Source organism: Camelus ferus, chromosome 9, assembly GCF_009834535.1.
Source record: "Camelus ferus isolate YT-003-E chromosome 9, BCGSAC_Cfer_1.0, whole genome shotgun sequence".
Taxonomy (NCBI): domain Eukaryota; kingdom Metazoa; phylum Chordata; class Mammalia; order Artiodactyla; family Camelidae; genus Camelus; species Camelus ferus.
This window is the reverse complement of record NC_045704.1, coordinates 12,321,909-12,333,924: the sequence shown is the minus strand read 5'-3', so window position 1 is coordinate 12,333,924 and position 12,016 is coordinate 12,321,909. Positions and strand designations below refer to the sequence as shown.

The following is a 12,016-nucleotide window of genomic DNA, read 5'->3' as shown; positions in this document are numbered from 1 at the left end:
GGCTACCATGTTGCCATGGAAACTACAACCCAAGATGAACCCAAGACTTTGTGGACAGCAGCCCTCTTTAGACTAGCTCCTACGAGCTGGGAGGAGGCAGGTCAGCTGCAGGCAAAGATGAACCAAAGGCCAGCCTAGGAAGCTTACTCTAGGGAGGTAGCCAGGAGTCAACACTGGGTCTCGGTGGTGGCGGGAGCAGCCAGACATGATGAATCGGGGACCAACCTGAGGCAGCCTTACTGGAAGAGCTGCTCCTGCGAGGCAGCCCCACTGCACTGGTGACGATGGTGAAATTTGATTATGACTGGGTTGTTGGTTCTTAAGTGGCCGATCTTTATTAACATTAACTCATCTGTCCGGCCCTGAGGTAGGCTATGCTTTGATCTCTGATCTTTTAGTGACCTCAAAGAATGTTGGAGGAATCAGAGTCCCCAGAGTTCAGAGGACTGTGGGTCAAGTCTGGCTTCCATGTCTCGAAGCTGGGGACAAGAGATTGTCTCAGAGGCCTTGACTGCGAATGTATCTGCAGTTTGGTGGTGGGTGGGTGGATGGATGGGGACTATGGACTTCCTGAGAAGGCAGGGGAGCCAAGTGTCCCAAGAGGAAGAGGTCCCATAGGTTCTACGGTCCCCACCTTCAAGGACTGGTGCCTCTCCCCTCCCCAGGCCTTCCAGGGAACTGGGCATCTGGCCTGGCTGACCCCACTCCTTCAGGGCCTGGCATTCCCTCCCCAGATCCCACTGTGGTAGGATGCCCAATTAGGAAACGACAGCCACTTTCGCTAGCGCACCAAGGCCCTGCAGACCCGGCCCTGCTTTGAGATCGTCGGGTCCTCTGAGCACAGACTTCACCCCTTTCAGGACGGAGGAGTCCGGGCCCCTGGTCACCTCCACTCTGACTCAGGCATTCAGGCTCTAGCCCCTTCTTCAGAACCAGGAGTCCAGGCTCCACCTTTTCATCCCCAGCTCCGCCTCCCTCAGGCCCAGGAGCCCCGCCCCTGCCCCACCTCCTGCCTCCTTGCAGCCCCGCCCCTCCTCTCCCCACCTCCTCCCGCTCCATCAGATCCCCATCCTCGTCCTCTTGATCCTCCTCGTCCTCCTCGTCCTCCAGCCACGAGTACTCCTGCGTGAAGGGCACGGCTCCCTGGGCCGAATGGAAGCGCAGGCGGTAGAGGAGACGCACCCACTGGCCGAACTCGCGGTCGCGGGTCTCCGGCGGGGCCCGCAGCTGCAGGTAGAAGGCGCGGCCGGTGCGGAACTTGACTTTGAGCTGCCAGCGGCTTTCGTCGTGGACGAAGAGCTGGACGAACTGCAAGGGGAACAGCCTGGGCGGGCGGAAGGGGCGGCCTCAGAATCTGACAACCCCCCACCTCAGCGCCCCTCTCTCTGAGCGGAAGGAGTCCTTTCTCACTTTCTGTGCCTCTTTAATTTTATCCATCCACGACTTTCTTCCGACCACAAAGCACATTTGTGCCTCCCTCTAGTCCTCTCTCCTAACGCGAGACTCGGATAGCTGCCTACTTGAAATTTCCATTTGGATGCTGTCTCGATAGCGGACACAGAAAATGTCCAACAACCAAATTCCTGACCTTCCCCTTACCCCAAACTAGCTCCTCTTGGTCCTTCCCATCTTAATTATACCCTCCCACTTGGTCAGAAATCTTGGGAGTCGCTCCTGACCCGACTTTCTCACATCCTCATCCAATTCTCCTACCAAATCCTGATGACGCCACCGTTAAAATGTACTCACAATCCGACCATTTCTAAGTCCCTCCATGGCCATCCCCCTCCCCGCCCCGGGTCCAGTCACCCTAATTTTCCGCCTGGGCTCGCTGCCTCAATCTTCACCCCAAGTCTGTTCTCACGCGGCCGCCAGAGGGCGCCAATCAACCCCTGAGTTAGCTCGAGCCCCTCCCGTGGCTTAGGGTTAAAGCAGTCTTCACCTTGACCACAAGGCCCAGCAGGATATGCCCCCTTTGCTCCCTCTATGCCCCTACCTCCAGCCCACTCTCCTCGCTTACTCGGATCTAGCCATACTGGTCTCCTCACTGTTCCATAAACGGTCCAGGCTTGGCCCTACCTCAGGACCACAGGCTGCTCCCTCTGCCTGAAATCATCTTCCTCCAGCCAGCCCCCTGGCTTGGCCCCTTCAACTCTCTCCTGTCTTTCTCAAGAGGCACCTTTCTCAGGGAGAAGATCTGTTTGCAACCTCCGGCCTATTTAAAACCACATCTACCCTTGCAGACCTCCTATGACCCCTGCCCCTCCACGTCTCCACAGACCTTACCTACCGGGCAAACTGTCATCTGTTCTGTCTGCCTTCCCAGTAGGTGAACTTGAGGGCAGAGATTTTGGTCCAGTTTTGTTCACTGCTGTTTCCCTAGTACCCAGAGCTGACACATGGTAGGTGCTCAATGAATACTTGTTGAGAATTTGAATAAATTAGTTGCTCAGGCTCCCAGCCTAGTTCAAGGTGCAACAAGGCAGTGGAGGAAAAAATCCAGGAAGGACAGGCAACTTGGCCCAGATCACACAGCAGGGATTTTAATGCAAGTGTTACCCATGCTCTTAATGACACTGGGTAACTACATACTGTTCCCAGACCCCCACCGCCCTCATGTCCAGCAATACTACCTCTAGGAATTGCTCTTACAGACATCCTGACACCTGTGCACAAGGATGCCCCCTGCCTGCCACACTGGCTATAATCCCAAGGCACAGGACACATCAGCATCCCTGGGTAGCTGACTCCATCTATTATCATGTTTCCCAAATGGAATAATGTCTGACAATTATAGAGCGCACACTCTGTGCCAGGTGCTCTTCCAGGCACTTTACAACGTTTACCGTTTATCTCCTGACTGCCCCGGCAAGTGGGCTCCCCTCTTATCCCCATGTTTCAGGTGAGGAAACTGAGGCACAGACAGGTAGGCAACTTGGCCAAAGACAGTGAAGAAGAGGTGAAACCAGGATTTGAAGCCAGGCTGGCTCTCTGAAGGCAGCCATATTCGTTCAAGGACATTCCTGACTACATTGCGTCACAGCACGAGGCCGGAGGCTAGAGTAATGTCCAAGGGGGCAGAGTTTGTTCATTTGTGTGTGTCCAAAAGAGGAGCTGATGGCTGTGCTCATGTTGGTACGGAATGACTGCTGATGTTGCTGATGAGGGGTGAGCAGAGGGGAAAGGTATACAGCATGTGGCTGCTGCTCTTTGAAAGAAAGGGCAAAGGCACTTGACACGTCAGTCTGCAGAGTCGCTCAGATTCGCCCAGAAATCGCTCAGGGCTGGCAGCTGGTTAGAAGTGAGGGGGCAAGGGGCTGAGCTGGCAGAGCAAGCTCAATGATTTTTCACTTTGATGGTAGGGGAGGGGAGGGCACTGAAGCAGATCAGGAGGGTCAAAGCCCTCTTCATAGCAGCATCCTTAGCATCCTCCCAGCTGCAGGCCGTGACTCAAGTGCTGGGATACAATTAGCATAGAAAAGAGAAGGAATCTGGTAGAAAATGTCCTGGTCCACCATAGGGCATCAAAATAGTGCTTTGTGAAATGTTTTAAACTTACACAGTTGGTCTAAATAAAGGCTGTAAGTAGCCTCAAGTTAGTTCAGGTCAGAATCACATTCTACCAAGCGAGCTGCAAAAATAAAACAAAACAAAACTTTTTGGATTTCAGAACTGCAGACAAAGGGTTGTGGGGGTATGTGTGTGTCACTGTGAACCCATCTGTCCTTCCTTCTTTTTTCTTTTTTGGAGGCACTGGGGATTGAACCTAGGGCTTCAAACATGCTAAGCATGTGCCCTGCCACTGAGCTATCCCTACCCCACTCCTTTTTTTTATCATTAATTGTGATATGTAGTCAAAAAAGTGAAAGCTACCAGCAGAATGCTTCTGTAAGTATACTATACATTTGTAAATGTTTAGGTATTTGCAGCTGGAGTTGGAGGCAGGATCTTAAGGGAGGAGAAAGGTATCTTTTGTGCTCCGTGTGCTTTGTAACTTGGAGAGTACTTGCATTACCTTTTCAATGGAAAAAAATAAAGACCTGAAGACGCAGTGGGTAGTACGCCACAGGTGCTCAGGAATGGGGAGGTCAGTGATCATGAGGAGCCCGAGGTACCGATCCCAGACCACCTCTGACCCACTGTGGGACCCTGGGCAAGTGGCTCCCCTCTCTGGGCCTCAGTTTTCCTTTTTGGAGCATGGGGCTAAGGAGCCCCATCATATGAGAGTGTGAGGTCAGAGATGAGATTATGTGCATGGTCCAGGGGCAACAGTAGGCACTGCACAAATGGTCATTCTCCTGCCCCCTGCCAAGGAGTGGTTGAGGACAGTCCCCCTCATGTCTACCTAGCTCTGATTTCTGGCCCCTGTGGATGGCCCTGTCCTTGTTCTCCTGGGTGGACAGTAGCCCAGAGAGGGCTGGCAGTAGCCAGGAGGACCCCCTCCTGGCTGTGGGGGTCATCTGGGTGAGAGGAAGGGCTGCAGAGGGCCTAGGATGCCCAGAGCTGTGGAAGAAGGTCTAGCCTGGGTTGGGGGCAGTCACCCAAAGAGCTGCAGGCGTCCGTTCTCCTTGGCAGGGCCCGCCAGAAGCAACAGGTCTGGGAGTTCCAGGGCTGGACTGGAGGCTGCCACCCCCATGGTGACTTTGTTGACAACTTCTCCTAACCGGGTCACCTGGGGCCGGGGGTCAGAGGTTAGAAGCAGAATAGATGGGGGACAGGGTTAGGGAAGGATCAGAGGTCAGGAATTTTGGTAGGGTTAAGGAGTCATGAGCCAAGTAAGTTAACCACCAAATCGGGGAGCAGATACCCTGGGGTCAAAGGTCAAGACTCAGATGGGTATGAAGTCAGGGAAATTGGACCGAGGGACTCAGCGACCAGGGTTCGTAGGGAAACTAAAGGTCTGGAGATATTGAGTGGGTGGGGTCGGCCAGGAATCTCAGGAGCTGGGGGTTATAAGGGAGTGATCAGAAGTGGGGAGAGCAGAGGTTCCCAGAGTCAGGAGGTCAGGGGCTTCACACCTGCATGAAGTTGCTCTCAAAGATGGGGAAGTCTCGCAGCTGGTCGAACTCGCCGCTCAGGAGATGGAGTTGAAGCCGTCCAGGCCGGCCCTTGGGACAGGCTGGAACCAGAGCGCGTTCTACAGGGGTGGCGAAGTTCGCAGGTCTATTCCAAGGAGGATGGGTCGGGGCCCCATGATGATAGGGACCGGGGCAGCCCCGCGCTGAGGATACGGGGTCCCGGGCTATCGGTCTCCGTATCGCAGGCCCCATTCCTCATTCTCTCACCTGGTCCAACCCCTCCAGACCCGGCTCCGCCTCTCACCTGCCATCCCATCTGGTCCCGCCTCACCTGCTCCACCAGGGGCCGTCTTAGGCTCTTGCTCCCGTTTCATCGCAACGCCCCGCCCCTTGGAGAGAGCGGAGGGAGGTGTCCAGGGAGAAAGCGGGAGGGTGGGTGGGGTGGGGTGGGGGGCGCAGGCTCTATGACGTCACAACGCAGAGCACCGGGTTTGATCACGTCACGGAGAAGACGCCCGTAATTATGGCGTCACCCGAGGAGGCGGTGCCTGGAGGCCCCGAAGGCGCGGCCGCCTGCTGATGGCCGGCCCCAGTAGCTGGTGCGCAGACGCAAGGTGCTGGCGCAGGCGCACGGGCGACGGGATGCGGGCCGTTCCTCCCGGCGTGCTCCGCAGCTTCCGCCCCTTGCCTGGTGGGCAGGGGCCGAAATGGCCGTCGCTGGCGCTGGGCCTACTCAGCTGCTCCTGCTCCTGCTGATGGTGGCAGCAGCCCCCAGCCGGGCGCGGGACAGTAGTTGCCGGTCCGGGGCCGCTGTGCGGGGGGTGAGCTCTTATTCTCTCTGCACACAGGGCGGGGCCGAGGGAAATTGTGAGTCTCAGGCCTTTAGGTCTGTTAAGGTGGGAACGTGCTCAGGACCGAGAGAGAAGACGAGGTGAAAGAACCGGGGACAGCGAGGCTGCAAACCCGCGCGTGTTCGAGGTGGCATGGCTGGGAGAAATCGAGAGGCCAATTAGGAAGGCTTAGCTCGTGAATATGCATGAGAGGGCGGGGCTGGGTGTGGGATTTTTGGCACCTGGACATTCGGTGCGGGGAAAACGAGGCTGCCCCGAAGAAGGTTGGGGCAAGAACTTCTCTAACATTCAAGCGCTACGGATCCGCAGTCGTGAATATGCTTGAGGAGGTGTGGCCCGGATGGACTCTTGGCTAATCAGACGTCGGGGCGGCTAAAAAGAAAAAGGCAGGGGCCTCTCGAGAGAATAGAGGAGTTCAGCGTTCTGAATATGAATAAGGAGGGCGGGATCTTGAGCTCGCGGATTAAAATCTGGAACGAGGTTGTGCAGGCTTGAGGGCGTAGAGTGGAGGATGCAGAGGTGGGAGAAATTTGGAAAGCTGGAGAAAAGGAAGGCGTGGAATCTTGAATGTGCTTGATGGGGTGGAACTCGGGCGGCATTGTGGCTGTTGGGGCTGTTAAGGTGAAAACAAAGCCCCTTGGGTGTTACCTTGGGAAGGACGCTCAGGGTGCCCCTTAACTCATGAATATTTATGATGCTAGGCTTGAAAGTGACCTGGAGGTGTTGCCTTGGAAACGGGGTTCCGCTTGTTTGCAGGCTCTGGTTTTCTGGGGCTGGGCCAGACCATAAATTTTCATGAAATGGGCGGTTCTCCGGGGGGTTAGGGACTGGAGGGCAAGCGTCAGTATTTAAGTATGAAAATCAGGCTCCTTCCACTGCCTGCTGGGTCGGTCGGGCGGTCTGCCCTGCGGAGGGCTCTGATCGTCCTTACGTGGAGCCCTCTCTATCACCTGCCCTGCAGGCTGGGACAGAAGGTCGAGAGGGCGAGAGCTGTGGCACCATGGGGCTGCTGCTGGAGCACTCGTTTGAGATTGGTGAGTCCAACAACGTTCTCACTTTAACACGTACCGGGTGCCCCGTGAAGTCAGGAACTCGGGTCTGGGTGCCACCCAGTGTGAGACACACCATCCATTTACTTACAGCTTTGCACCTGGGAATGTGTGTGCATTTACACTGGGGAGGTGGTGGTAGAAGTGGAGAAGAGAATAGAAGCTCTGCCTTTGACTACTCCCACATCTGTAAGACAAATCCCAGCTTCAGGAAAGTCAACACAGCAGTAATAATCTCAGAGCACCAGTCGGCCTGTGCCCTGGGCTAGTAGTTAGGTGCTCTGTGTGTATTAACTCAAATATTCTTGCAGTAATCCTGCGAGGTAGTGGGTGCTAGGGATAGCCCCATTTTCCAGAATAGGAAACCAAGCTCAGAGGGACACCGGATGAGGTCCTTTTTCAAGTGAATGGTGGAGCTGGGACCCTCTCTAAAGCCCAGCTTAAACTGCCACAATTTGGGCGTCCAGACTCCCAGGGCACAGATGTCAGTAGGGCCCAGAAGTTAATAATCTAGTCTGAGGCCCCAAACTCTGGGGGCACTTGTTATAAACACTGAAGCTGGGACTCTCTGCAGTCAGAACTTGGCATCTGCCCAGGAAAGCCCAGCTGATTTGGTTGGGAGCTCCTGAGATCTGTAGCCCCTGTATTCTGCAGCTGGGGAAACTGAGGCTCAGAGAGGTTATGTGAGCCACCCTGGGTCACCTGGCAAGGCAGAGGGGCAGGGCTCAGGAACTGTGGTGTTCAGGCACCTGCCCTGGGTTGCCCTGTGAGGCAGGAGGACTGGACATGATGGGGGGGCCTGGTTTTCAGGTGGGAAAATGGGGGCTCAGGCTGGGGAAGCCACCTAGTCATGGCAAGGGTTGAGGAGTGGAATGTCAGGAGGTCGCTGAGCCCAGGCCGCCCACAGATGACAGTGCCCACTTCCGGAAGCGGGGCTCGCTGCTCTGGAACCAGCAAGATGGTACCTTGTCTCTGTCGCAGCGGCAACTCAATGAAGAGGAGCGGGGCCGACTCCGGGTGAGGAGGGGACCCTGGGCTCCGACAGTGAGCTGGATCCAGTCTTGGGGAAAGTGTCATCAGGACTTCACATCCCTGGGCTGGGCCCTGCTTTCCTTGTGGTGGCTTTTTCCCCAGGTGGGGCAGCCCAGTAGGAAGTCTTGGGCAGCCTTGGCTTGGCTGGGCCAGGGAGTCGGAGATGCTGGCTGGGTGAGACTGGGGTGGAAGGGGCCTGAGGGGGTCCAGGCCTGGTAGGGGCTGGGCTCTGTCCCTCTCACTGCCACCTCCTCTCTCTGCACTGCAGGACGTGGCAGCGCTGAATGGCCTGTACCGTGTCCGGGTCCCGCGGCGGCCTGGGGCCTCTGATGGCCCAGAAGCCGGAGGCTATGTCTCCTCCTTTGTCCCTGCGGTGAGTTAGTGACAAGGACGGTCCCCATCCTTGCTCTGCCCACCCGCTCCATCCCGGGTTCTACCATTTGGGCTCCAGCATTCGTGCCTCAGTGTTCATGGATGGGGAAGACTTGGACCTGGCCTTGCCCTCAAAGGTCTCCTGGGCTGAAGAGGGACAGTGCTGGTGGTGGGTGCTTTAATGGGGCAGTGCAGGGCCTCGTGGGCCTTGGGGAGGCTGTTGCTCGTGCCTGAGGTTGGCAGGGAGCCTTGGAGGGCTTTGGAAAAGTCTTGGGGGTCCCAGTGTGGGCAAGGCCTGGGCAGCTGCCCCTGATGGCCCTTTTTCCTCTGACCCCCCTCCCTTCCTCCCCTTCTCCCCCAGTGCTCCCTGGTAGAGTCACACCTCTCGGACCAGCTGACCCTGCACGTGGATGTGGCCGGCAACGTGGTGGGCGTGTCAGTGGTGACGTACCCCGGGGGCTGCCGGGGCCATGAGGTGGAGGACGTGGACCTGGAGCTGTTCAACACCTCCGTGCAGCTGCAGCCGCCAGTCCCGGCCCCAGGGTGAGGAGAGGGTGCAGAGCCTGGGGCACAGCCTGCCCTACCCCAAGCTGGGCCAACCTTCCACTGCCTCTCAATGGCTAACTCTGGCCTTGCCCCTCCCCCTGCCTTTCTGGGCTGCTTTGAGTTCTCCTGGCCCCTCATCCTCATCCTCACATGTCTCCTTCTCCCACCCATCCCCAGTCCTGAGACAGCCGCCTTCATCGAGCGCATGGAGATGGAGCAGGCCCAGAAGGCCAAGAACCCCCAGGAGCAGAAGTCCTTTTTCGCCAAATATGTGAGTGGTGCTTTGCCTGCCCTCTTCCCGACAGGCCCTCCCTCCCACAACTCCCATCCTGACTTCCTGAGTGCCCCTCTGCCCCACGGCCCTTCTCTGGGCCTCCTGCATGTAGGGTCTCATCTGGGCCCTCTGTGCACGACCCCAGGCTAAGCCCAGGCCTGGACAGGGAGGGTGAGGACTGGAGCCCTGGGTCCCGCCCCTGCCTGTGGCAGCTCCTGGCGGTGGTCACAAGGGGTCCAGTCTCAGCAGACGGCTGGCTCGGAGCTGGGCAGCGGCATGAACCAGGGCAGGTGCAGCACAGGCAGTGTCATTCTCGAATGGAGGCCTGTTGGAGGAAGTACGGTGGTCAGGGCTCAGCTCTGGTAGGAGAATCTGTGGAAGAGGATGAGGCCTCAGCCAGGCTGGGGCTGTGAGGCTGGGGGCTGGGGGACAGATCAAGAACAGGGAGGTCTTCCCAAACAGGAGGGGGTGGGTGGGGTCCTCCAGGCAGTACCGAGAAATGGGTAGAGGCATCCAGGAGGCTGGGAGCTGAGGAGAGGATGGCCCTGTGCTGTCAGAGCAGCTCTCGAGGCCTGGGGTCCTTGGAGCTGAGAGCACTGGAGCTGGAGGAGGCCAGTTCCCCCCAGGCAAGGGCAGGGAACAGTGGAAGCCAGTGCGGCCGGGGCCTCAGGGGCTCTGGGCCTCGGGTGCGAGAATGCTGAGCCCAACTGTGCTGAGTGCGAGTCCGAGGGCCGTCAGTCCGTGTGCTGGTAGCTCCTGACGTCAGGATAGCTTACCAGCCAAGCTGCAGGGAAGCTGAGGCTCAGAGAGGCCGAGAGCTCGCCTGCTCCCAGCTCTGCCCTCCCTGATGGCTGCAGAACGCCACAGCTGCCACTGGCCCTGACCTGTGCCCCCTCCCTCCTCAGTGGCACCTCATCCTGGGGGGGGCCGTGTTGCTCACAGCCCTGCGTCCTGCTGCCCCGGGGCCCACGCTGCAGCCACAGGAGGCCTGAGTGAGGACCGAGCCCCCTCCCGCCTCTGCCCTCCCTGCACCTCACCAGCCCTCCCCAACCTGTAGTGCAGTAGGGGACCTGGGCCCCCTTTCCTCACACGCCTCCCCTCACGCTGGCCCCCCTCCCCCCCGGGGGGACGCTGCTTATACTCGCCTTTCTTCTCTCTGTCTGTCTGTCTCTCGTCTTCCACCATCCCGCCGGCTCACAGTGGATGTACATCATTCCCGTGGTCCTGTTCCTCATGATGTCTGGAGCACCGGATGCCGGGGGCCAGGGTGGGGGCGGGGGTGGTGGTGGTGGTGGGGGCAGTGGTCGGTGAGGGGCCCAGGGCCCATAAATGCCCCGTCTTCTTTCGCCCAGGAGACACCCTTCCCGCCCGGCAGGCCTGTGTCCTTGGTCATCCTGGGAAGAACTTGACCGCCCCTCTAGTCTCCTCATCCCAGGAGGGTAGGCGGGCTCCCCACCCCCAGGAGTCCCTTCCCTCTGGACCTCGGCATTCCTGTTGGCGGAGGGGTGGCTGGATTCTGGGTCCTGCTGCATCCCTTCTGTGGCCCCGCTGTAGGTCCAGAGGCTTCCCTTCGCCACAGGATTGAGCCCAAGCTCCTAGTCCAGCTCTGACTTCATGTCTAGTACCCGTTCCACCAACAATCACCCCCCCCCCAGCCCCAAGCCCTACAGTTTGGGAACATGCCAAGGTCTCTCCAGCCTCTGTGCCTTTGTTCGTGGTCTTACCGACCTGACTGGCCCTGGCCAGGCTAGATGGTCCCCCTAACTTGTCTGACACTGGATTGGGATGCCCGCCTCCTGTCTGTCTGCCCTTTAGGGTACCCTGGGGCTCCTCGAAGCCCAGAGCCTGGCACAGAGCAGGGGTGGGCTGGTTGTGGGCGTCCCGTGCTCTGTTACACTGCACAGCCTTGCCCCCTGCTCTGGCCTCTTATCTGCTGAGTTTGAATAATTGCCATCAGGATGCCAGGCCTCTGGGCTTGAAGAAATGATGTTGAAAGTCAAAACAAAACAAACTAACATTTAGTGGAATCAGGGGCCCTGATGATATAAAATAGAACCCCTTCCCCTACCCAGATGTCTTCCCTAGGACCCTGCCAGTTCTTTGTTATTTATCTCCCCTCCTCCTCTTGCCTATTTAAAAACATTGACAGGATAATATATTAAAATAGACAGACGTTTTGGAAAGTTAAAACTTGCAGCAACCAAATGGCAGCTGTTGACTTGGCCGCAAGGTGGTCATGATATACAGGCTTTATTCCGTTGTTTGCTGCATGTATTAAACAAAAAAAGTGGCCATTGTGTTGTGTAGCAGTTTATTAAACTGTCCCCCAAATTTCAGCGTTCAGCTTGCTTCCTGCTTTATGTGGTTATAAATACCCCGACAGCCGGTGGTGAGTGCTGTCGCCGATCTGTCTTTGGTGTGAGTTTCAATGACTTCTTGGGGACGCCGGAGTAGAAGGGGACCTAGAGATATTTTTATGAACGGGCGAAACAGCCCAACTAGGTGCGCGGTGGAGTCTCCTCTCCCTGGTCACTCGATGGCTTTAATCCATTCATTTTCCCTCCTGGAGTGTCAGTGCAGGCACCAGCAAGCAGGAAGGCGTATTCTTTGTAACGGAACTAGCGCCTTCCCAGTTGTGTGCCCTGACCCCAAACTTGCCGCTTTGCGCCTGCGCGGTGTGTTTTTGGCACTCGGTCCTTGTCATTTCCCGGAGAGTGGCCTCGTCCTTTGTGGGCCACCAGAAAGAGGCGCCGAGCTCCTTCAGCCAGTGCTCCGCCAACGGACAGGGCGGTTCTCGCGAAGTGCACACGTGACCAAGCGGGAACCCAGGATCTCAGCGGCGCTGTTGGTATTTTCTGAGACCTGTTCTTGTCC

The 12,016-nt window shown here is 57.4% G+C and overlaps 2 protein-coding genes across 3 annotated transcripts; one reads left to right on the top strand and one right to left on the bottom strand.

The window, feature by feature from the left end:
• Positions 1–422: 422 nt before the first annotated feature.
• Positions 423–5,508, bottom strand: FAM71E1 (family with sequence similarity 71 member E1). The gene is made up of 5 exons (XM_032487976.1): positions 5,323–5,508; positions 5,019–5,137; positions 4,542–4,672; positions 1,045–1,324; positions 423–479 (listed from the first exon to the last, which is right to left on the bottom strand). Exons 1-5 carry the CDS (start codon positions 5,390–5,392, stop codon positions 423–425), a joined length of 657 nt encoding a protein of 218 aa, XP_032343867.1. The 5' UTR covers positions 5,393–5,508.
• Positions 5,509–5,662: 154 nt separating this feature from the next.
• Positions 5,663–11,553, top strand: EMC10 (ER membrane protein complex subunit 10). Of its 2 annotated transcripts, XM_032487902.1 has the most exons (8): positions 5,663–5,839; positions 6,831–6,903; positions 7,826–7,935; positions 8,219–8,323; positions 8,684–8,865; positions 9,046–9,139; positions 10,048–10,134; positions 10,343–11,553. In XM_032487902.1, exons 1-7 carry the CDS (start codon positions 5,726–5,728, stop codon positions 10,132–10,134), a joined length of 765 nt encoding a protein of 254 aa, XP_032343793.1. In that variant the 5' UTR covers positions 5,663–5,725; the 3' UTR covers positions 10,343–11,553. The 2 variants fall into 2 exon arrangements, with proteins under 2 accessions (XP_032343793.1, XP_032343792.1); XM_032487901.1 differs by lacking the exon at positions 10,048–10,134 and having other exon boundaries at positions 5,664–5,839.
• Positions 11,554–12,016: the final 463 nt, after the last annotated feature.